The 22,089-nt window shown below is 45.2% G+C and overlaps 1 protein-coding gene across 1 annotated transcript; it reads left to right on the top strand.

Annotated features, from left to right (window-relative positions):
- Positions 1-2,343: 2,343 nt before the first annotated feature.
- Atp5if1 (ATP synthase inhibitory factor subunit 1) lies at positions 2,344-5,022 on the top strand. Its single transcript, XM_052177597.1, has 3 exons — positions 2,344-2,498; positions 2,590-2,681; positions 4,747-5,022. The coding sequence occupies exons 1-3, from the start codon at positions 2,412-2,414 to the stop codon at positions 4,895-4,897; spliced, it is 330 nt and encodes a 109-aa protein (XP_052033557.1). The 5' UTR covers positions 2,344-2,411; the 3' UTR covers positions 4,898-5,022.
- The last annotated feature ends 17,067 nt before the right edge of the window (positions 5,023-22,089 follow it).

The raw sequence follows: 22,089 nt of genomic DNA, 5'->3' as shown, positions 1-22,089 counted from the left end.
CCTGTGCCTCCCGAATGCTGAGATTAAAGGTGTACTTGGGCTTTTTTAAGAAGTGAAAGACCTTCGAGATGGCTCAGCCAGTCAGGGTGCTTGCTTCCAAACCTGACAACCTAAATTCAACCCCCAAGGCTTACAGAGTGAAAAAGAGACTCCTAAAAGTTGCCTTCTGACTTCACATGTATGCAATAGTTAGCCAACGCAGACCAACACACTTTTTGTTGTTTTTGTTTTATTTTTGAGATAGGGTCTCTCTACATAGGCCTGGCTGCTGGAACCCAAGGTGTGCCTGCCTCTGCCTCTAGAGTTCTAGGAGGTATGCACAACTATGGCTAGTCACACATTTTATTTTAAAAAGAAAAAAAATTTTTTTTTATTTCCAGAAGAGCCAGGGATGCACCAAGAGACCCTGTCTTGAAAAATCAATATATATTTCACCCTTCCCCAGTCTCTGACAATAGGGAATCTATTGTCTCTGGATGTACATACTATTCTGGACATTTCCCATGGATGGAATCTACTTATACAATTCTTTTTGTATTTAGTGTTTTCCATGTAGCAGGGTTTTTGTTTTTGTTTTTGTTTTTTGCTCTTTTGACACAGGATTTCTCTGTGGTTGTTCTAAAATTCTCTCTGTAGAGCAGGCTGACTTCAAACTCACAGAGATCCACATGCCTCCAGGGAGTGCTGGGATTGGTGTGGATAACCACCATGTAGCTTTTTTTTTTTTTTTTTTTTTTAAGTTTATCTCAGTAGAGCCTATCCTAGTACTGAAGAGGCAAAGGTAGGCAGATCTTCTGAGTTTGGGGCCAGCCTGGTCTCCAGAGTAAGTGTAACAGTCAGGCCTATGAAGAAAAACCTGTCTCAAAAAAAAAAAAAAACCAAACAAACAAAAAAAATTTTTTACTGCATTTTACGGTGATAACAAATTCCACAAAAGTATGCCCCTGCCCTCAGCTTTGGTTTTTCAAGACAGGGTTTCTCTGTATAGCCCTGACTGTCCTTGAACTCACTCTGCAGACATGTGCCACCACAGCCCAGCATACACTAAAATATGTCTATGGAACGATTTGTTGACCTCTTCAGTAGTTCATCATTTGGGGTATTCTCACCTTTGGACCACTATGAAATAAGTATTATGAAGCTGGGCACATGCCTGTAACCCTAACACTTGGGAGGTGGAGACAGAGAGATGAGGAAACATAGCTCTCCACACTGGGAGTCTGAGGCCCTCCTGAGTTACAACAGATCTCATCTAGGGAGGGAGGGACAAAATGGGATGGGAGATACTATGAACATGCCTGTGCAAGTATTTGTGCTGGGAGCTTGTTATTTAATTTTTAAAATTATATTTATTGGTGGGGGCACAGTGCCACAATGCACATGGAGAAGACAGAGAATAACTTTCAGGAGTCAGTTCTCTCCTTCCACCACTGGGGCCCAGCACTAGCCCTGTGTGGGGTGTGTGTGTGTGTGTGTGTGTGTGTGTGTGTGTGTTGGGAGGTGAAGAGGACTGTTTCTTAAAACAGGGTCTTGTTATGAAGCCCTGGCTGGCCCAGAATTCCCTTGTCGAATAGGCTACATTAAGCTTGTCTGCTCTTCCTCTCTGCATATGCCTCAGGAGTGCTAGGATTACAGGTTTGTGCCACCAGTTCACTTGATGGACGTTTCAGTGTCCTTGTACCCCGTCACCAAGTTATTAGTTCCATTCACTGCCATTAATACAGTTCAAAAATACTTATTCACTACGTACTAAGACTCTGATGGCTTCACAAGGTAAACTTTGAGAAAAGACTCGGAAGCAGGATAAAAAATTGCTGACAGCAGGATGACTAGGAGGTCAAAGAAGGGTTTCTTTGAGAAAGTAACATTTAAGATGAGAGAAGAGACTGCAGTGGCAATATAACCAAAGAACAATACCCCTACGAGATGAACACGATCTCATATGTATAAATAGAGGTATGTTGGAGGTTGATATCGGCTGTGGGCATCCTAGGCATAGCTAACACAACCTTGTATTTCCCCAATCTATGGGATGTCTATAGGGATTGCCAACATGTACATCTTTAATAAAATCGACCTTAAGACGGAAATTGTGCGATGGGAGTGAACGAAATGCCTCACTCTAACGAGACCAAAAGCCAAGATTTCAATTTTCTGACACCGCTCGCTGGACTCCTGGGTCGTGACGCATCAGAACCCTGTTTATTAACTGTTAGCTAAAGCATAAACCCGCCTCCCTCTCAACAATCGCTGCAGTAAGTCATAAGCCCCGCCCCTCCATCCTGATTCGCCGTTTCCGTGCTAGTCCCGCCTCCCCAGCGTATAGATTGGCGGTTCAGCCGCCCTCGCAGTTAGCGCGCTAGGAGAGAAGCAGCCACACCCGCAGCGGGAGCGGAGCAAAGCCGAAGACAATGGCAGGCTCAGCGCTGGCGGCTCGAGCTCGGCTCGGTGTCTGGGGTATGAGGGTCCTACAAACCCGAGGTTTCGCCTCGGACTCGGTAGGTGGCGGCACGACCCACCGCCCATCGCGGAGCGCGGGTCCTCTCTCCCTTGTTGTGCCTTTTTTTATGTCCACGACTCTCTTTGCAGTCGGAGAGCATGGATACGGGCGCCGGCTCCATCCGAGAAGCTGGTGGGGCCTTCGGAAAACGAGAGAAGGCTGAAGAGGATCGGTACTTCCGGTGAGGCCCACCTGGTCCCGAGTCCAGCCCCCAATCGTCCTCACTGTCCTTTCTACGCTCAATGTCGCTCCGCCCATCTTTACCTGTTCCTCTGGGGCGCCCATCTTCTGGCAGAATTCCAAGGCCGATGAAGCCATCACGTTTTAACGTGGTGGAGACGGCCAGCATCACACTGCTGGCCTCCCACCCAGCCCTAAGCCTTTTACACCGGTTCTGCAGAACTCAGCAGAGACTCAGGTCGTCTCCTAATTTATCTAGCGTTTGCTGTCATCTTCCCGGCCCACAGTAAATCCCCTCTGCAGCCCTGGTTGTGCGAGACTCCTCCGGGTGATCTGAGCTGTGTTTACATCCGGCTGGCCAGTACAAGCAGAGTCTCTGAGTCCGGCTCACTCACTGTCACCCCCATCTTTTCTCCCCAGCTGTCCTCTCCTCTCTTTAGTTTTGAAAGGCTGCGTCCATTCCTTGAGGCCGCAGATCCTGTCAGCCATTTCTAGATCTTCCACGTGTCTCCAATTCTCATGAACTAGATAGTATCAGCTCAAGGTTAGACTTCCCCCACTCCGGAAGACTTTTGCACTACTCAGGCCCTGGGTTGTACATTTCTCTCGACTGGTTAGAAATAGGGAGTGGACTAGGTCTATCTACAACCTTTTCCCAGCCCTGGGTTATCTTTAACTAACTTCTGTCCACTGGAGAGCAGCCAGAAACTAATCTTGCTTCCGGTTCTCCTTTGGTCTCTGTGCTAAGCCCATAGGGGTTGTTGCTCATTTATGGAATAAGAGCTTAAACAGAGACTTGGGGTTCAAGTCTCAGTACCAAAACAAAACGAAACAACAACAAAAAACCAATTATCAGGATGACAATTCTCTTCCCTTAGCCTTCCAAGTGTTGGAATTATCAGCTTATGCCACAACTCCTGGCCTGGGATCTATGTCCTTTACCTTATGTGTTATTTTGTTGGGTTGTGTTTGGGTTTTCTTTCTTTTAAAGATTTATTTTTAATTCTGTGACTGTGTTGGGAAATGTGCACAAGTCCAGGTGCCCTTGAAATTAGAGATACGCGCAGTTCTGAGCTCTTGAAATGGATGCCTGGGGGCTGGAGAGATGGCTCAGTGGTTAAGAGCACTGATTGCTCTTCCAGAAGACCTGCCTTCTATTCCCAGCAACCACATGGTAGCTCACAACCATCTGTAATGGAACCCACCACCCTCTTCTGGTGTGTCTGAAGACAGCTACAGTGTACTCATACACATAAAAGAAAGGAAGAAGTTGCAGGTCCAACTGCCTGTGAGCTGCCTGAGGGTGCTGGGAATTGAATTTGGAGTCTTCTAGAAAAGAAATCCATTATCTTAATCTCAGAGCCATTTCTCCACTCTGATTATGTGTGTGTTGCCTGCATATATGTATGTGTGCCCCATGAGTATCTGGTACCTGTGGAGGCTAGAACCCTAGAACCGCAGTTACACGTGACTGTGAGCTGCTATGTGATTTCTAGAAATGGAGCCTGAGTTCTCTAGGAGAGCAAGTGCTTTTAATCATTGAGCCATATTCCCTCCTAACTCAGGAAGCTTAAATTGAGAACTTACCCCAAAACAGCAATTATAGATGGTTGTAGGCCATTATATGGGTGCTGGGCACTGAGCCCGAGGGGAGTCATCTCTGCAGCCCCTGGTTTCTGGCTTCTGAGATACTCTAATTCGAGTTGTATTGGGTCTCAGGCTGGCTTCAGACTTGCAGTGACCCCCTCCTGTGACCCTCAGGATGCTGGGATTCGAGTAGTGAACTGCCAGCTCGGCCTGCCTTAGGGATCCTTGATAATGGTTAAAGATCTCCTCAGGAGGCTGTGAAATGACAGTAGAAGCTAAAGATGTTCTGTAACCAAGACAATGAACCCTAAGTTCTGCTGCCTGGGACTCACTTGATAGATGGAGAGAGCCGACCGCCACAAGCTGCACCCTACCCCACCCCACCCCGTGCACACACAAGTAAATGTGATCAAAGTAAAATAAAGATCTCTTTGGGATAAAAGATTGGAATTGAACCCTCAGCCACTGTTTTTTTGTAGAGAGAAGACTCGAGAACAGCTGGCCGCCCTGAGAAAACACCATGAAGATGAGATCGACCACCATTCCAAGGAGATCGAGCGTCTGCAGAAGCAAATTGAACGGCATAAGATGAAGATTAAAAACCTAAAGAGTAATCATCATCATCATTAAACGCCACACAGTCAGTCCCTCACAGAGTGGCAGGTATCACTCCCCACTTCTGTAGAGACATTGTTTTGAATGATTTAACATTTGGTCTGTGTGCTACTAACAGATAATAAATTACCACCAGGAAACTTGCCTGATGCTTTCTACTGTCTAGAGCAGCAGTCCTTGACCTTTGGCTTCAGACCCCATTTGTGGGTAGAACGACCCACAAATCCCTCCTTTCCCAGGAGCCACCTAAGAACATCTGAACTATCAAAAACTGACATTCTGATCAAAAGCAGCTGCGAAATTCCAGTTAAGGAGTAGCAACCAAATCATTAAGGGGTTGAAGCATTAGGAAGGAAGTTGAGAACCACTGAACCACAGACACTTGTCATCCATTAGAATAAGTTGAGGGTTCTACTAAATAAACCCTCAATCTAACCAGAATGTGCAGAGAAATCTGGAAATGTAAATCCCAGTCCGATGCATAAAGCTTAGGAGCAGTCTGGAGGACAGAGTGAAGATGGTTTCCAAAGCTGCTACTGCAGGGGCCAGAAACAAGAGCAATGTCTTACTGGAAGGCCTCTTCGTGTGAACGAGCTATTAAGCTATTGCTCTAATCTTGAGACAACTGCATTTAGAAATCATACACAAGTTTGGAATGTAGCTTCAATGATAAGAGTCTTCCCTAGCTGTGGGTTCAGGCCCCGGCACTGCATAAGTCACCTAGAGTGGTATTTGGCTAAAGAGGCTACACAGTGGTTAAGAGCACTGGCTGCTCTTCCAGAGGACCTGGATTCAATTACCAGCATCCACATGGCGACTCACCACCATCTGTAACTCCAGTCCCAGGAGATCAGACGCCCTCTTCTACCCACAGGCACTAAACACACGTGCACAGACACACAAGCAGGCAAGACACCTATAATGCATTTTTAAATTTTTTTTTTCACTTTTCAACAAATTTTTTTAAAAAGATACATAGAGCCAGGCAGTGGTGGCATGTGCTTTTGATTCCAGCACTTGGGAAGCAGAGGCAGGCAGATTTCAGTGAGTTCCTGGCCAGCCTGGTCTGTAAGTTCCAGAAAAAAAAAAATACAGTCTAGCCTTCCGGGGACCATGTCTCAAGAAGAATGACCAGTGGTTAAACTAAGTAGTAAAGTCATTGCTTAGATATGCATGAGGACCTGGGTATAATCCTAGCAGTAGGTATCAAAAGGTTACCAGGAATAATACTGTGAAACCTATGTAGACCATCAGTACGGAGATCTCATTCCAGACCTGTTTTTCCCCTGGTGCTGGAACTGAGGAAACCTAACTGTGTGAGTATTCATACAATGTGTAGGTGACTCAGCGTTTTACCACAGCAGACTGTCTAAGCAGCTTCCAAACTACCTGTGTCCCTCACTGGGGCACTCTCTGGGGTTTGTTTTTATTCTGATTTAACAAACTATAGCTTTGTTTTATTATGGTTTTCTTAAATTACTTTTGTCTTTTGTGCATGTGTGTAGGTACCACAGCTTGTGTGCTGGGGGTGGGGAGTATCAGTGACAACTTGGAAGAGATGCTGTGGGTCCTGGGCATTGAAGCAGGTTGGCGGATTGGCAGCAAGCACCTTGACCCACTGAAACCTGTCACTGACCCTGGTGTGTGGTGTGTGTGTGTGTGTGTGTGTGTGTGTGTGTGTGTGTGTGTGTGTGTTTTATAAACAGTTATTTTAGGTGGGAAGGTCTGGAGTGGTGAGTGTGTGTGTTTGTGCCACAGAGATCAGAGGACAAGTTCTGGGGATAAAACTCAGGTCATTGCCAGGCATCCTGGCACCTTTACCCGCAGAGCCATCTTACCAGCCTATTTTTTGGTTTCTTTTTCCTTTACTTTTTTTTTTTAAACATCCTATAGAATTTTACAAAATAGACTATTTACAGCTTGCACAAAATGTATAAGTTATGAGCCATGTTACAATTATTTGCTTGTTACATCTGAAGTTATTTTTGGCAAATTATGTTCATTAATTATGCATGCTTTTTTAAACGTGATAGTCCTGGAAAGCAAATGAAGGATCTTACGTGTACTAAGCATGCTCCTTCCCACTGTGCTACATCCCCAGCCCTGGTTTAATTTTACAGCCAAAGTTACTGATGCAGGTTGTGAGGTCACTTCTCACAGGTCTCGTGATGAAGTTTGTCCTGAGCAGAAAAGCTGTTTCCTCTGCACAGTGCTCTCAAAACCCTTAGCTATGGTTCCAGGGATGTGTTTTTTTGTTTGTTTGTTTGTTTGTTTTTGGTTTTCGAGACAGGGTTTCTCTGTGTAGCCCTGGCTGTCCTGGAGCTCACTCTGTAGACCAGGCTGGCCTCGAACTCAGAAATCCTCCTGCCTCTGCCTCCCAGAGTGCTGGGATTACAGGTGTGTGCCTGTAAAAAACCACCACCGCCCAGTTTGATACCCAATAGCTCCCTCTTCCATGCTGTGTGAGAAGTGGTGCTGTCTCCTCCTCTGAGGGTAGATGGGTGGACGGACTGATGGATGGATGAAGAAAGCCCCTTGGTAGTAAGTGTAAACACGGCTGTGGTTTGTGTTGGCACAGACTCTACTCATGTGCTCACAAGTACATGTAGCTTAGTACCTACGCAACACATACACACAAAACACACACATCTGCCCTCCTACCTAAGGTGACTTACACACATAATCTCAACACTTAAGGCTGACACAGGCGCATCTCAAGCCATCCTGGACTCCATTGCAGAACCTTATCTCACAAGAAAAGGGAGCTAGAGAGAGGGCTCAGCAGTTGAGAACACTTGCTGTTTTTGCAGAGGACACAAGTTCAGTTCCTAGCTCCCACAGGGTGGCTCATAGCTGTTTATAACTCCAGTTCCAGGAGATCTAGGGACAAAGGCACCAAGTGTGGGTATGATATACATACATGTAAGCAAACACCAAAGACTCATACACTCTTATTCCTGTATTTGATGTTTCAATGACAGGTTTCTCTGTGCAGCCCTGGTTGTCCTGGAACTTGTTCTGTAGCCCAGGCTGGCCTCAGCTTCATAGAGCTCCACCCTTAGTGGTTATACCACCACAGCTGACTATTAAATAAATATATTTTTGATCAAAGAAGAAACAAAAATAGCTGTTTGGGGGGTGGGAGCTGGAGAGATGGCTCTGGTTAAGAGCATTGGCTGCTCTTCCAGAGGTCCTGAGTTCAATTCCCAGCAACCACATGGTGGCTCACCACCATCTGTAATGGGACCTGATGCCCTCTTCTGAGTGTGTCTGAAGACAGTGACAGTGTACGGTATATATATATATATATATATATATAATCTTTAAAAAAATGAACTGTCAGAAGTAGTGAATACCTCAGAATTCAAAGACTGAGTCAAGAGAATCGGTCCTGGACATTGGTATTTTAAAAAATCTCCCTGTGTCTCCACCACCACCACCAAACTATGGCTAGAATTGAGAGTCACTGGCCTGTCTGTCTGAGCAGTTTACTGTCTGTCCAAGATACTGGACTGAAGGCCCAGCAAGGACGAAAATTCAGTTTCTACTCTCGTCACCAAGAGGTATAGCTATTTTAAAGGTGGTATCTGTGGTTTTTGGTTTGGTTTGGTTTGGCTTGGGTTTTTTTTTTTTTTGGTCTCTTTGCCCAGAGAGAGCTCTGGGTCATTCCTGAATTTCTATAAGCATTGTTACATATTCTAGGCTAAAAAGAAAGAAAGAAAAAAAAGAACCTAGTATTTTTTTAATTTAATTTTATTTTTTTAATGTTTTGTTTTGTGGCAGGTCTCATATATCCCAGGCAGGCCTTGGACTCCACGACTTATCACATGCATGAGGCTGGGCCAGGATGCAATGTCCTTTTTTTTTTTTTTTTTTTTGGACTTGGTTTTTTTCGGGACAGGGTTTCTCTGTGTACCCTGGCTGTCCTGGAACTCACTCTGTAGACCAGGCTGGCCTCGAACTCAGAGATCCGCCTGCCTCTGCCTCTGCCTCTGCCTCTGCCTCCCAGAGTGCTGGGATTACAGGCGTGCGCCACCACCCGACCAGGATACAGTGTCCCATGAGCTTCCACCTTAACTCCCTTGAGACAGGGCCTCTCACTGAGCCTGCAGCTCAAAGGTTTTTAGCCATGTGGCTGGCCAGTGTTGGATAGGTGGCTCTGTCAGCCCCAGAACAGCTGTGCCTACTTAAAAATGACCGAGAAAATCACTCTTGACCTTCCCTCATAGAAGGAGGGGCCTAAGCTGGGTGATTAAACCCTTACCTAGGATTCTAGTTCCTTCCTCATGCACTTCCCAGTGAGCTGTATCTAATTCCTGCCCTGCCTGTACAAGGCCTGGCAGTCTCCCCGAGAGAGGTACTTGAATATACAGTCTGTGGAAGGCTAACTGAAGGGCGGGCCTCATTCAGGGCAGCTATAGGGAAGTCCTCTTGCTTGCTGAGGTAAGGCTTTCTGGTGGTGCGGGTGCTTCGGGCAAGTCATGTTCTAAACAAGTCTAGTAAACGAATTGGTTTCTCAAGCTGGGCTTTCATGAAATCCTGCTCTAGGTTGTTGTTGATGCTGATAAGGAGGGGGCAGGTGTTTCTTTGTGTCTGTCCAGAGAAAGGGTTCTCAAAAAACCTAACAGCCAGCCACCTTAACAATCCTATCTCCTCCCTCCACCCAGCCAAGCTCAGAGCTAACATGTGCAGAGCCACGCCCAGTTTTTATGTGGGTGTTGGGATCTAAAGTGAGGTCCTCCAGCTTACACAGCAAGTGCCCTTCCCCGCCGAGCCCAACCTCGAGAGTGCGTGGGTGTGTGCCTCCAGCACACAGTTTTATGCAATGCTGGGGCCTGAACCCAAAGCTTCCAGCGGGCTTGCTTAGCGCTGTGCCGCGGAACAAGTCAGCCTTTTAATTTTCTTTAAAATTTCATCCAGCAAAGTTACTTTTGGTATCTACTATATGCACGCAGTGTTCGCTGGAGATCCGGCTACAAAATAGCGACAGCTCCTTTTCTTATGGAATCCATGGCCTACTGGGAAAGATACGGTTGTTAAAAAAGGGTTAGACAAAAATGTGGGCAGTTCTCCAAAGGCAATGTGTGTGGGAAGCTGGAAGAGAAGAGGTTAGGCCCAGCACCAGGCCTGTGCCTCAAAGGGACAGGATGATGGAAAAGATGGATGGGGGACTGGACAAGAGGACGTACGGCTCAATGGAAATACACTTAAAGAAGGCTGCCTCTGAAAGAGCAAACCTGATCCTGGAGATTGACACCTGTTCCCCAGTGCACATGGAGGTACCAGTGTGGTGGAGTAGCCACGGTATGGTGCAGTAGCAGGCTAGACTGGCCACAAGCATGCTTAATCTCTGTATCCTGCTCCTCAGTCCCTTATTCCTTCTTCCGGTCATCCTCCTTTCTTTCCTTTTATTACAATAAAAATACATTTTTATTTTTATTATTATATAGAATAACATCAGCAGAATGCCTAGGGATCTATCACTTGGGAGTTAGCAAAAGGAAGAACTTAATGAAAACTCATTTTAACCCTGACCCCCAGCCCTTTGGTTATTTTTTGTTTTGTTTTCTTGGGGTTTTGTGTGCTAATCAGGATGGTCCGATTCAAATCAATAGCAATCCTCCTGCCTCTGCTCCCAAGAGTGAATATACTTTTTTCTCTCTCTTTTGGTCTCCCCCTCCCTCCCTTTCTTCCCTTTCTCTTTGTTATTGAGTTTATTTTGCTTCAGACAAGGCCCAGGCTGGTCTCAAACTAATCACGTTGCTCTACCTCCTCAGCGCTGGGATTGAGTGTAGACCTGTGTCACCAAACCAAGCAAGTTTATTCTCACTTTCTTTTTTCTTTGTTTTTTGTTTATTTGTTTGTTTGTTTGCTCTGTTTAGCCCTGGCTAGATTGGAACTTGCTCTGTAGACCTGGCTGGCCCCAAACTCAACAGATATGCCTGCCTCTGCTTCCCAAATGGGATTAAAGGTATGTTCCACCATGCCTGGCTTCATTCTCAATTTCTTTAAAAAAAAAATATATATATATATATACACACATATACATTATACATACACACACACACACACACACACACCATGTGCGCTACATAGCCTAGGCTGGCCTTGAATTCATGATTCTCCTAGATTACTCTCTGAAGTGCTGGAATTTCCAGACACGTACTACCATATCTAGCTCTTATTTAAAAATAATTCAGGTACAGCTGATAATTTTAGCATCCAAGAGGAAAAGGCAGTGAGACCAGGAGTTCTAGGTCTCACTCCTACAGTCTCCGTACATAGGCAATTTGAAGCCAACTTGGGCTTTTTGATGACATTGTCTTAAAAAAAACAAAAACGGGGCTGGAGAGAGATGGCTCATTGGTTAGGAGCACTGGCTGCTCTTCCAGAGGCCCTGAGTTCAATTCCCAGCAACTCACAGCCATCTGTAATGGGATCTGATGCCCTCTTCTGGTGTGTCTGAAGACAGTGACAGTGTACTCACATACATAAAATAAATCTTTAAAACAAACAAGAGGCTGGAGAGATGGCCCAGTAGTTAAAAGCATTTGTTGCTTTTCCAGAGGATCTGGGTTGGACTCACAGCACCATGGGGCAGCTAACAACCACCTGCTGCCAGGGGATTGATACCCTCTTCTGCCTTCCACAAGCTCTGTATGCATGTACACAGACATAAAGGCAAAACATTAATATACATAAAAATAATTATTTTTTTTTTAGTTTTTTGAATTTGGTTTTTTTGGGGGTTTTTTTTTTGGTTTGTTTGTTTTGGTTTTTTTTTTTTTTAATTCATGGGCTAGAGAGATGGCTCAGTGGTTAAAACACTACTTCTAAAGATGTAGATTCAGTTCCCAGCACCCACATGGGACTCACAACTGTCTGTAACTTCAATTCCAGGAGATCCAATGCCTGGTGACCTCTTCTGGACTCCATGGGCATCAGGCCCTGTCTTAGTTGGGGTTTCACTGCTGTGAACAGACACCATGACCAATGCAAGTTTTATAAAAGACAACATTTAATTGGGGCTGGCTTACAGGTTCAGAGGTTCAGTCCATTGTCATCAAGGCAGAAGCATGGCAGCGTTCAGGTAGGCGTGGTGCAGGAGGAGCTGAGGGTTCTCCATCTTCATCTGAAGGAAGCCAGGAACAGACTGGACATCCTCAGGCAGCGAGGAAGAAGATCTCCAAGCCCATCCCCACAGTGACACACTTCCTCCAACAAGGCCACACCTAATAGTGCCACTCCCTGGGACGAGCATATACGAACCATCACAGGCCCAAACATGGTGCCCATACATACACACAGGCAAAACACTCGTGCAAATTCTATTTTAAAAATCTGACCTAATGAACATAACAAAAATTAATCATTAACCCTTTGAATGATAAATCACCTGAGCTTGGCAGTATGGCCGACTGAATTTCTTATTTTGCTGAGGTCTTACTCCTTAAAGCATTATGTTGCACAGGCTAGCCAGAAATAAACAACAATCCTCTTGCTTCAGCTTCCCCAATACTGGGATCACAGACATGAACAACCATGCCCAGCTCTGTGTGTGTGTGTGTGTGTGTGTACAGGTATGGCATGTGAGGCACGGTAGGTCAGTTGAATCCAGAATTCACCATTAAAGCTAGTCTGGCTATTCAACTTGCTCTGGGGCTCCCTTGGCCTGGCTTTCTAAGTGCTAGAGTCACAAATGGGCCACCAGCTAACTACCACATCCGCCTGGCCTTGTATGGATTCTGAGGACTCGAACTTGGGTCCTTACCCTTGTGCAACAAATACTTTAATCTTCTCAGCCTTCCCCTGCAGTTTACATCAACCTATGTCAATACTTTTACTAGAATATTTTATTTCTTCTTATGGCTTTAAATTACTATTTCACTTCTCTCCTCCTCCCCTCCCCCTCCCCTCCCCATCCCCATCCCTCTCCCTCTCTGGCTCGATAGGGTTTCTCTATGTAGCTCTGGCTGTCTAGGAACTTACTCTGTAGAGCAGGCTAGCTTCGAACTCAGAGATCTGCCAGCCTCTGTCTCCTCAGGCCTGGGATTAAAGCCATGAGCCACCCCCACCCCCACCCCTGCGTGCACACCTCCCCCCCAAGACTTTTGTTTTGTTTTTTGAGACAGTGTCTTAGGCTGTAGCCCATGCCCACTTCCACTTTGGATCTCCTGACTCCTATCCTGGATTCCAGGCCCACACCACCACACCCAACTCCTTATCCTCACAGATCTCCTTGGTCTCACGTCTGAAAACAGGGATAGGGCCAGATCAAAGACTTAATTGGCTACTATATTTTCTATCCCCCCCCCCCAAAAAAAAACTCTGAGGTGGAGTGGTTCTGGTGCCATCACCAGGGACCCTGAAAATGCTGTTCCTTCCATGTTTTCTCTCCAACGGTAGCCCAAGAAGCCTGCTTGCTTGGGAGAAGGGCCAAATGCACTAAATATCATAGGTCCACAAAAGACATGACTCTTCCAAATGTGTAAGTCATTTATTCATATGGAAATAAAACAAATTTCTTCTTGTTTTTCACACAGTCTCGTGTAGCCCGAAATGGCCTCAAACTTCCGATCCTCCTGCCTCTACTTCCCAAGTGCTAGAATTATAGGTGTGCACAGTCACCATACACAGTTGTTTGGGGATTTTGACTTGAAGATATTTTGGTTTTTATGAAGGTAAAACATCAAGTCTTATTTGTAACTTCTTTCCCAGTGCCGCTTCTTTCCAGCTGGCTTTTAAATAGGAAGCTGCTCATTCACTGAGGATACAAGCTCTTGAACATTTCCAGATATAAGGTTTTGTGAAGCTTTATTTATTTATTGTGTGTGTGTGTGTGTGTGTATGTGTTCTCTACATGTATGTACGTGTGCCATGTGTGTGCCTGGTGCCCACAGAGTCAGAAAAGAATGTCTGATACCCTGGAGCAGCCATGTGGGTACTGGGAACTGTACACAGGTTCTCTGTAAGAACAACACGTGCTCTTAACAGCTGGGCTATCTCTCTAGTCCCACTCCCTTTTAAAATTGTGTTTGGGGTCCAAAAGACCCAGGTTTGAATTCCAGCCTCTACACAATGGCTCACAGCCATCTTTAACTCCAGTTCCAGGAGATTCCATGCCTTATTCTGGCCTCCAATGTTACTGGGCAGGCAAATGGTTCACAGACATAGAGGCAGGCAAGACACCCACACACATAAGATTAAAAAAAATACTTAAAATTGAAAAGCAAATACATCATGTTTCTCTGTTTCTATAGCATGTGCAAGTAGACAGCTGGAGGTTAGTCTGGGAGCACGGAACATAAGGCACACAAGCAAAAGGGGATGTCACATCTAAATGCTTCACTCCAGGTTTTACACAAATTAGCTGACTCTGACCTGATAGTACTCAGAAAGATGTTGCTCAATTAATGAGCATTAAAAACTCTTTCTGTGGCAGCAACAGCTCCTGAGAAGCTGAGGCAGGAAGATTCCCTGAGCCTAAGGTTTTCTTTCCTTTCTTTCTTTCTCTTTCTTCCTTTCCTTTCCTTTCTTTCTTTCTTTCTTTCTTTCTTTCTTTCTTTCTTTCTTTCTTTCTTTCTTTCTTTCTTTCTTTCTTTCTTTTTTCAAGATTTATTTATATGAGTACACCATTGCTATCTTCAGACACGCCAGAAGAGGGCATTAGATCCCATTACAGATGGTTGTGAGCCACCATGTGGTTGCTAGGAATTGAACTCAGGACCTCTGGGAAAAGCAGTCAGTGCTCTTAACTACTGAGCCATCTCTCCAGCCCATTTTTCTTTTCTTTCCTTTTCTTTTCCTTTCCTTTCCTTTCCTTTCCTTTTCTTTCTTTCTTTCTTTCTTTCTTTCTTTCTTTCTTTCTTTCTTTCTTTCTTTCTTTCTTTTTCTTGTTGTTTCTTTTGGTTTTTTTTGGGGGGGACAGGATTTCTCCATGTATCCTTGGCCATCCTGGGACTTATTCTGTAGACCAGGCTGGCCTCAAACTCAGAGATCCACTTCTCTCTGCCTCCCGAGTACTGAGGACTAAAGGCCTGGGCCACCAACTAGGCTTGAGCCCAAGTTTTTAATACCAGCTGCACAAAATAGTAGACCTTGTCTCTTAAGTGGGAGGGAGAAGTTAATGATTCTTTAACTACTACATAAAGGAGAGAAGAAAAGTCGGGAAGGCAAATGAGAAACACCTGTCCTTACCTTACACCTTGACCCTGAACAAAGGTGTGTGTTAATAAGAACTTACAAAAGTAGAAGGAAGTAAGGGATGCTTAGCTGGGGGTAGGGGGTGCTAGGGGGTAGGGGGCAGTTGCCTAACATGCTCAAGGCCCAGGGTTTGATCTCCAACACAAGAAAGGGGCGGGCAAGATGTGCAAGTGCGTAAGGGCACTTGCCCACAACATAAGGACTTGCATTGCACCCCAGAATCAAATAGTAGAAGAAGAGAACTGGCTCCCACCGGGTGGGAGCTTCCACGGGCATGCCTTGACACATGTGAGCACGCACACACATGCACACGTGCTCTCTCACACCCCAACTCCTGTCTTACTCCCTACACCCAAATGCCTGGCCTCACAATGCACTTCTTGTTTTTATTTAGTTTTTAAATGTGTATGGCTGTGTTGCTTGTGCAGTGCTTGCATGCCTAGTACCTGGGGTGGCTGGAAGAAGACATCAAATTCTCTGCAAGTGCAAGTGCTTGTGAGACACTGGGTGCTGGGGCCTACGTCCCCTGGAAGAGCAGCTAGTGCTCTTAACTGCTGAGCCATCTCTCCAGCCCCCCTCACCCTTTCACTTTTTCATTTTGGAGCAGGGTCTCACTGAACTCTCCAACCGGCCTTTGGACCTATGATTTGCCTGCCTCAGCCTTCCCGGGAGCTGGGCTTACAGGCCTGGGCCACCAAGCTCAGCTATGTTGAAGAATGGAAGATAGATCTTTCCCAGAGGTTTTGGACTCAGATTCCTATAGATAATGTGGCTGAGTTAAATGGTCCGTGTGCTTCATGATTGCCGAGAACAGGAAAAGACAAGTCTAGCTATGGGCTGATGACCTCAGTGTTGTAAGATTGTAGGGGATTATAGGTGAGCTCTCAAATGTTTTTTTGTTAGGATCTCATGTAACCTGAGTGTACCTTGTGCACATTAATGCACCTACAGGCACATACACATAAAATAAATAAACAACTTAATTTTTTGTAAAGAATTAAAAGTTGGCCAGGCGATGGTGACACATGCCTGTAATCCCAGCACTCTGGGAGGCAGAGGCAGGCGGATTTCTGAGTTCGAGGCCAGCCTGCTCTACAGAGTGAGTTCCAGGTCAGCCAGGGCTATACAGAGAAACCCTGTCTCGGAAAAAAAAAAAAAAATCCAAAAAACAAAAAGCAAAAAACAAAACAAAACAAAAAAAGAATTAAAAGTTAAAGAGCCCGGAATGATGATATGATAGCACAGGCGTATAATCTAAGCACTTCAGATCGCGGGTAGGACGCACAGACTGTCAAGGTCATCCTCTAGGCTACAAAAGACCATGGAAAGCCTGTGCTATCAGAGACCCTGCAGTACCTAAGAGCTTACAAAGACAATACAAATAAGTAAAAACTACAAAGCTCATGCAGCCAGGTCTGGAAAGCCAGCTACTCAGGGCCTAGGAAAACCAATAGTTGTTCCTTTCTGGTCCTTAAACAACAGGTTTCTCTTTCACTTTTTATTTATTTATTTATTTACTGATACTAGCACTTACTGAGTTACCAAAATAAATCACTATGTAGCCCAGTGGGGCCTCGAACAACCATTATCATGCCCCACTTAAGGGTCTTTAATATTAAAAATTTAACACATTGAAGCACTTAAGAGTGTAAATGGATAAAAACTGGGTAGAGATTTAAAATACCAGGGAAGGCAACACAGCCTTGCAATCCCAGACACTTGGGAAGCTGTGGCAGGGGCATCATAAAGTTAAGATCAGCCTCTAGATACATAACGAATTTGAGTTCCGGACTTGAGGTATGGGCCTGGTGTACAGGAGACCTAGTCTCAAATATTAAAAAAAAAAAGCAAGCCTTGAACTCCCTGCTCCCTTCCTGCTCAGGGAGGGCTGAGGAGAGGCAGGCGCAGCGTTTTAGACCAATCAGAGCCCGGTTGATAGGCAGAGCAAGAAGATTTTAAAGACCTTTTGAGTCCCCTCAACAGCCTCGGAGACTGGCTTGCCTAGTCAGCCTGGAAACACGCCTGGTCCTATCCCGAGCGTCGCTGCGGGCTCCTATTGGCTTATTATAAAACCCCGCCCACCTCCCTGCTCATTGGCCGCCGCGATTTACGTAAGAAGAGCCTGTTGCTGAGCACCGGGATAAAAAAAAAAAAAGTGATGCAGTTTTTTTTTTTTGTTTTTTTTTTTGTTTTTTGTTTTTTTTTTTTGCTGAGGATACTTTGGGGAAAACAGCAATATAAATAACAACTCCGGCTGCCCCGTTGAAGAGTTCTTCTGCGTTAGCTTTCGTCCTCACAACAGCCCTGCTTTGACACAGCAGGAAACAGGCAGAGAGAAACGACTTGTTCTGATTTCACAGGCTTTAGAAAGCTAGGACTGCGTCCACCCTTCACCCCTTCTGCCCCTCATGATAGGTAGCAGGGCCCGTTGGAGTGGAGTGGGAGAAAGAGGACACTATAGGAAACTTTTTTTAAAAATCAAGCCACTGGCTCAGCCTGTTATAGTGTCGGTTGGCTGGACCTTAAGATCTGGTCTCCATGCCGCAGACAGATTTCCAAGGGCTTTTAGCGATTTCCTGTCGTGAGCAGAGGCTTCCTGCCTCTGGGAGGAGAGGGTAAGCCAAAGCAGTGGGATAAGAATTTAGGCTGCGACGCTTTATGAAAGCTTACTTCTTGATAGACCCTTCAGCAGCCACATGATATTTACTTAGCCATCGCCTGTCTTCTTATTAAGACCTTAACACCATGATATGGGGCCTGACAATCGTCTGTACGGAATCGTTTGGAGCGGCCCTGGAAGCCTTTTACAATTCACAGGGGCTAAGCTATAGCAAGATTTGGCGTGCAGGGGGCGCTGCGGGTTCGCTCAACTGATCAAACTAGAAAAGTCCAGCTAATTGCCCCGGAAGCACCCAGAAGAGATTAGCTTTCATATTTTACTAAGAAGGATGAGCTTTTCCAAACTTGACATTTTCTATCCAAAATGTGCAGTCGAGGGAAGTGACTTTATCAACACAAACATACGAATACTAGTTTTCTGCACATCGACCGGAGAGAGAGTTTCCTTCTGAACTTCCTTGATTTTGTGCATAAAGAAAACAGATTCAAGAGTTGGGAAAGGAAGGGGCTTAATTTGGTGAATAGAGACAAAAACAAGCGTCAGCGTCGCTGTTAGGATCGTAGCTGACTCTGTTTCTGAGGGTCTGTGACAACCCAAAGAGGTGAAGTCAGGGCTGGCCCTTGTTCGGGACCTCACACAATGCCTGTTTAATGAGTAACTGAACAACGTGTGAGTAAGCTTTCGGTGGGTGGGTGGAGTATCTCCTTTGACTTGATCAAGCCAGTCGGAGCAAGAGGCTTCTTTCCTACAAGATTTCCCTGGGCAGAAACTGTGTTCTGCTATTGGGGAGCCGGAAAATAATAATTCAAGGGGGGGTAAAAAACCCACAAAGAGTGATAAACCACAGTGCCTGGAATGGCTACAATGTAAAGTCATTATAATAAAATGGCCTAAGAATTCGATATCATAAAATTAATTCTGAAAAAAATAATAAATGAGAATCCCGTTAGCTTCATAGTCTGACAGGGTCTGAAATTGAAGAAGTCTCAAAAACCTTTCAGATGTGGTCTAGACACGTCTTCAGGACTTCAATATGATTGAGGAATCAAAAGAGCTTTAGCCAATCAGTGGCCTTAACACGGCTGATGCAAGAGTCCAGGGAGTATGGCAACAGGAGGAAGAAGGAGACCTTGCCTGACCAAAATATGCAAGGCATGGGGGAGGGGAGGGGAGGGATGCGCCCAACCAGTGTCTAGCCCTCCCCAGGCTGCCACATTTCCAGCACCTAGCCTAGCAACTGGCACACACTCCCCGGTCAAAACTGTTTACTGAATGGAAGAGGGAGGGAAGAAGCAGATTTCTCTGAGCACAGCCAGCGACTCCCTCCATCTCCACTGGTTACTCTTGCTCAGGTTCTAGCCGCCCTAGAACAGATAACTGAGCTTCCCAAAGAGGCCCTGCCACAGGATGTGCTGACACACCCATTCTAGGCCACTTTACAGTTATGTCTCTTATTCCTAATTAATAGATCTGGTTTAGGCATCAATTACAGTGCCAGCCTGCCTCTTCCATATTCAAGTCCGTCCCTCCCCTCCCTGGTGGGGCAGAGTTTCTGCTGTGGAGTCATACTGCCTTTCAACACATTGCACGTTACTGAGCCTCCTGACCTCGGCCAGCACACCTCTTGAGAGCTTCAGTTTTGTCATCTGTCAAATGGGAACATAAAGACTGCTTGAGGTTGTGGTGAGAGTTATAATGGGATAATGGGTGGATCCCGGACTCTCTTTAGTAGAAATGAATACTGTTAAAAAGGCTAGGTCTCCAATGCTTTCATTCTTTAGAAGCTAGTCACAAAAGATCATCTGCTTTAGACATTAGTATCTTCTGATTTTCCTTCACAAAATTATTTATCTCTGAAGATAAGAAAGTCAATTCTTTTATTTATTTTATTTTACTTTTAGACAGGCCCCCCTCATGTACCTCAGGTAGGATCCCTGGTGGGTTTGTTGTTGTTGTTGTTTTTGTTTGTTTTTTTGATTTTGTCTTTCAAGACAGGATTTCTCTATGTAACTTTGGCTGTCCTTGAATTCATTCTATAGACCAGGCTGAATTTGTCCCAGGCTCTTGAGTACTGGGATTAAAGGCATATATCACCAGCATCTAGCTAAAGGATTATTCTTCTGAAGACAATAACTCATATTCACTCAAAAATATGTACTGGAGAGATGGAGGAGTAGCTCAAGGGAATGTAAGACCCCGGCTTAGTCCCAGCACTGAAAACAAATGTATAATACCCATGCCAGTGAGGCAGTGATCCAGAAAGAGACATGATTCCTGCTTTAAATGAAGCTTTCTACACTTAATGCAGTCAAAAGAAGATGCAGCATGGCTGACAATCAGTTTTGTTTTCCTAAACAGAAGTGTCTTCACACATGGCTGGTAATAAAGTCCATTAACTGGAAGGAAGGGGTAAGACTTGTAAACGTGGGAATGAAGCTCCTAGTGTTTGGTAAGCAGGGCCAGGAGGGGTTTAAGGGTGTGGAGGAACAGGGGCAAGGTGACTTTCAGCAGTGCTGAAGGCAGCTTTGGGAGTGAGCAGCATCTTGAAGGCTTCATTCAGGCCACCAACAGCATGAAGGCTCTAAAGGCTCCTTGTCACTTCAAGAAGTAGAACTTGTAGAGGAATGCCAGGCAGTGGTGGCACATGCCTTTAATCCCAGCACTTGGGAGGCAGAGGCAGGTGGATTTCTGGGTTCAAGACCAGCTTGGTCTACAGAGTGAGTTCCAGGACAGCCAGGGCTACACAGAGAAACCTTGTCTCATAAAAAAAAAAAAAAAAAAAAAAAAAAAAAAAAACCACCAAAAACAAAAACAAAACAAAAATAACTTGCAGAGGAGTATCAAAAAAGTCGAAGGATCATGGGTGTGACAGATAAGACTGAAGATGTAGGTTTAAAACATATCTAGGCAGGCCTTGAGGATCCACCTAGAGGTTTAACTTTATTCAGTAGCTGATGAAATACTACTGAAAATTTTTTTAGCCTGGCTACTGACATTATTGTTATTTCTGTTGGTGTGTCTGTGTGGTATTGGGGATAAAGTCTAAGGCCTTGGGGTTCTAAGTAGACAGTGTAACATTACCACTTACCTTTATCCCACAGAGTATATGCATTTGTTTGGTCGGTTGGTTGGTTTTGTTTTTTTTTTTTTTGTTTTTTTTTTTTGTTTGTTTTTTTTTTGAGGCAGAGTTTCTCTGTGTTGCCCTGGCTGTCCTGGCACTCACTCTATAGACTAGTCTGGCCTTGAACTCAGGGATCCACCTGCCTCTGCTTTCTGAGTGCTGGGATGAAGGGTATGCACCACCAAGTCTGGCTGAGAGTCTATGTTTTTAAGGAGAAAGCTGAATCTGCTATAGAGTTGTTTAGAAGAGAATTAACCCACAGGGATATTCAGCGACCAAAGGTATATTATTAGAAGCACATTGTGCCAGGTGGCATAAGGTAGGAAGAAAAAAAAAGCTAAATGTTGCTGCCCTCAACAAGTTTATAATAAAAACTTTCGGATAAGACAAATACACAGAAAATGACAACACAAGGTACAGTATGGAAAGTATTAAAACGCAGAGAGATAGGCCCAGTCCAAGAGTTTAGGGGGCTCAGGAGAGTGCCTGTGAATCCCCTTCCCTAGGGAAGGCATTAGACCAAGTCAGAAGATCATCTTTGGTATCATAAGCCTAAACTCAAGACTATTTCAGGCAGGAACTGAGAAGATTAGTCGGCTCCAAGGTTCCTTAACCAGAATAGAGAGAAACTTGAAACAAAAAGGAGAGGCCTGAAGAAAAACAGTGAAGGAGATGACTTGAAGTGAAAGGGTGAATCCAGCTTAAAGTGTCTGGATGGAGGAGGTGAGTACCGGGAAGTCAGGAGAGTGAGTGTCTAGAAAAAAAGGGGGATAAAAACAGAAACTAGGAGAGCACCCACGTTTAGGGAGTGGATGGAAAAAGAGGAGTCAGAGAGGAGTGGCCAGAGGGAGAAGTGAGAAATAGACCAAGCCAAACACCTCAGATACAAAGTTTCCAGGAGAGCCTGCAGGGTGGAAGGAGGGAGTGAAGGCACCTAAGGCAGAAGAGGGGAAATTGTAGCAATGAGGATTGAGATTAACTTTGAGATTGCCAAGGGTATTTCAGTGCGGGCTTTTCCAGAGACTTCACAAATAAGGTGACTTCCTTGGTTTAGTGTTTCTGAAGTTGAAGATCTCTCAGGGCCTGAGGGGACAGGGTGGTGGCTCTTGGCCTTCCAATATGCGGGGTTTTGATCTATAATTAGAACAACTGGATGTGATTAGAACTCTCTGCAGCCCTAACCAGTCCCTCCAGGAACTGGAAAGCTGAAGAACTTACTCAGAAGGGATTTCACACCTGGCTGTCTGGCCCAGCCCCGTGAAG

The sequence above is a fragment of the Apodemus sylvaticus genome, chromosome 3 (assembly GCF_947179515.1).
Source record: "Apodemus sylvaticus chromosome 3, mApoSyl1.1, whole genome shotgun sequence".
Classification (NCBI taxonomy): Eukaryota; Metazoa; Chordata; class Mammalia; order Rodentia; family Muridae; genus Apodemus; species Apodemus sylvaticus.
This window is presented reverse-complemented; position numbering and strand designations above follow the sequence as displayed.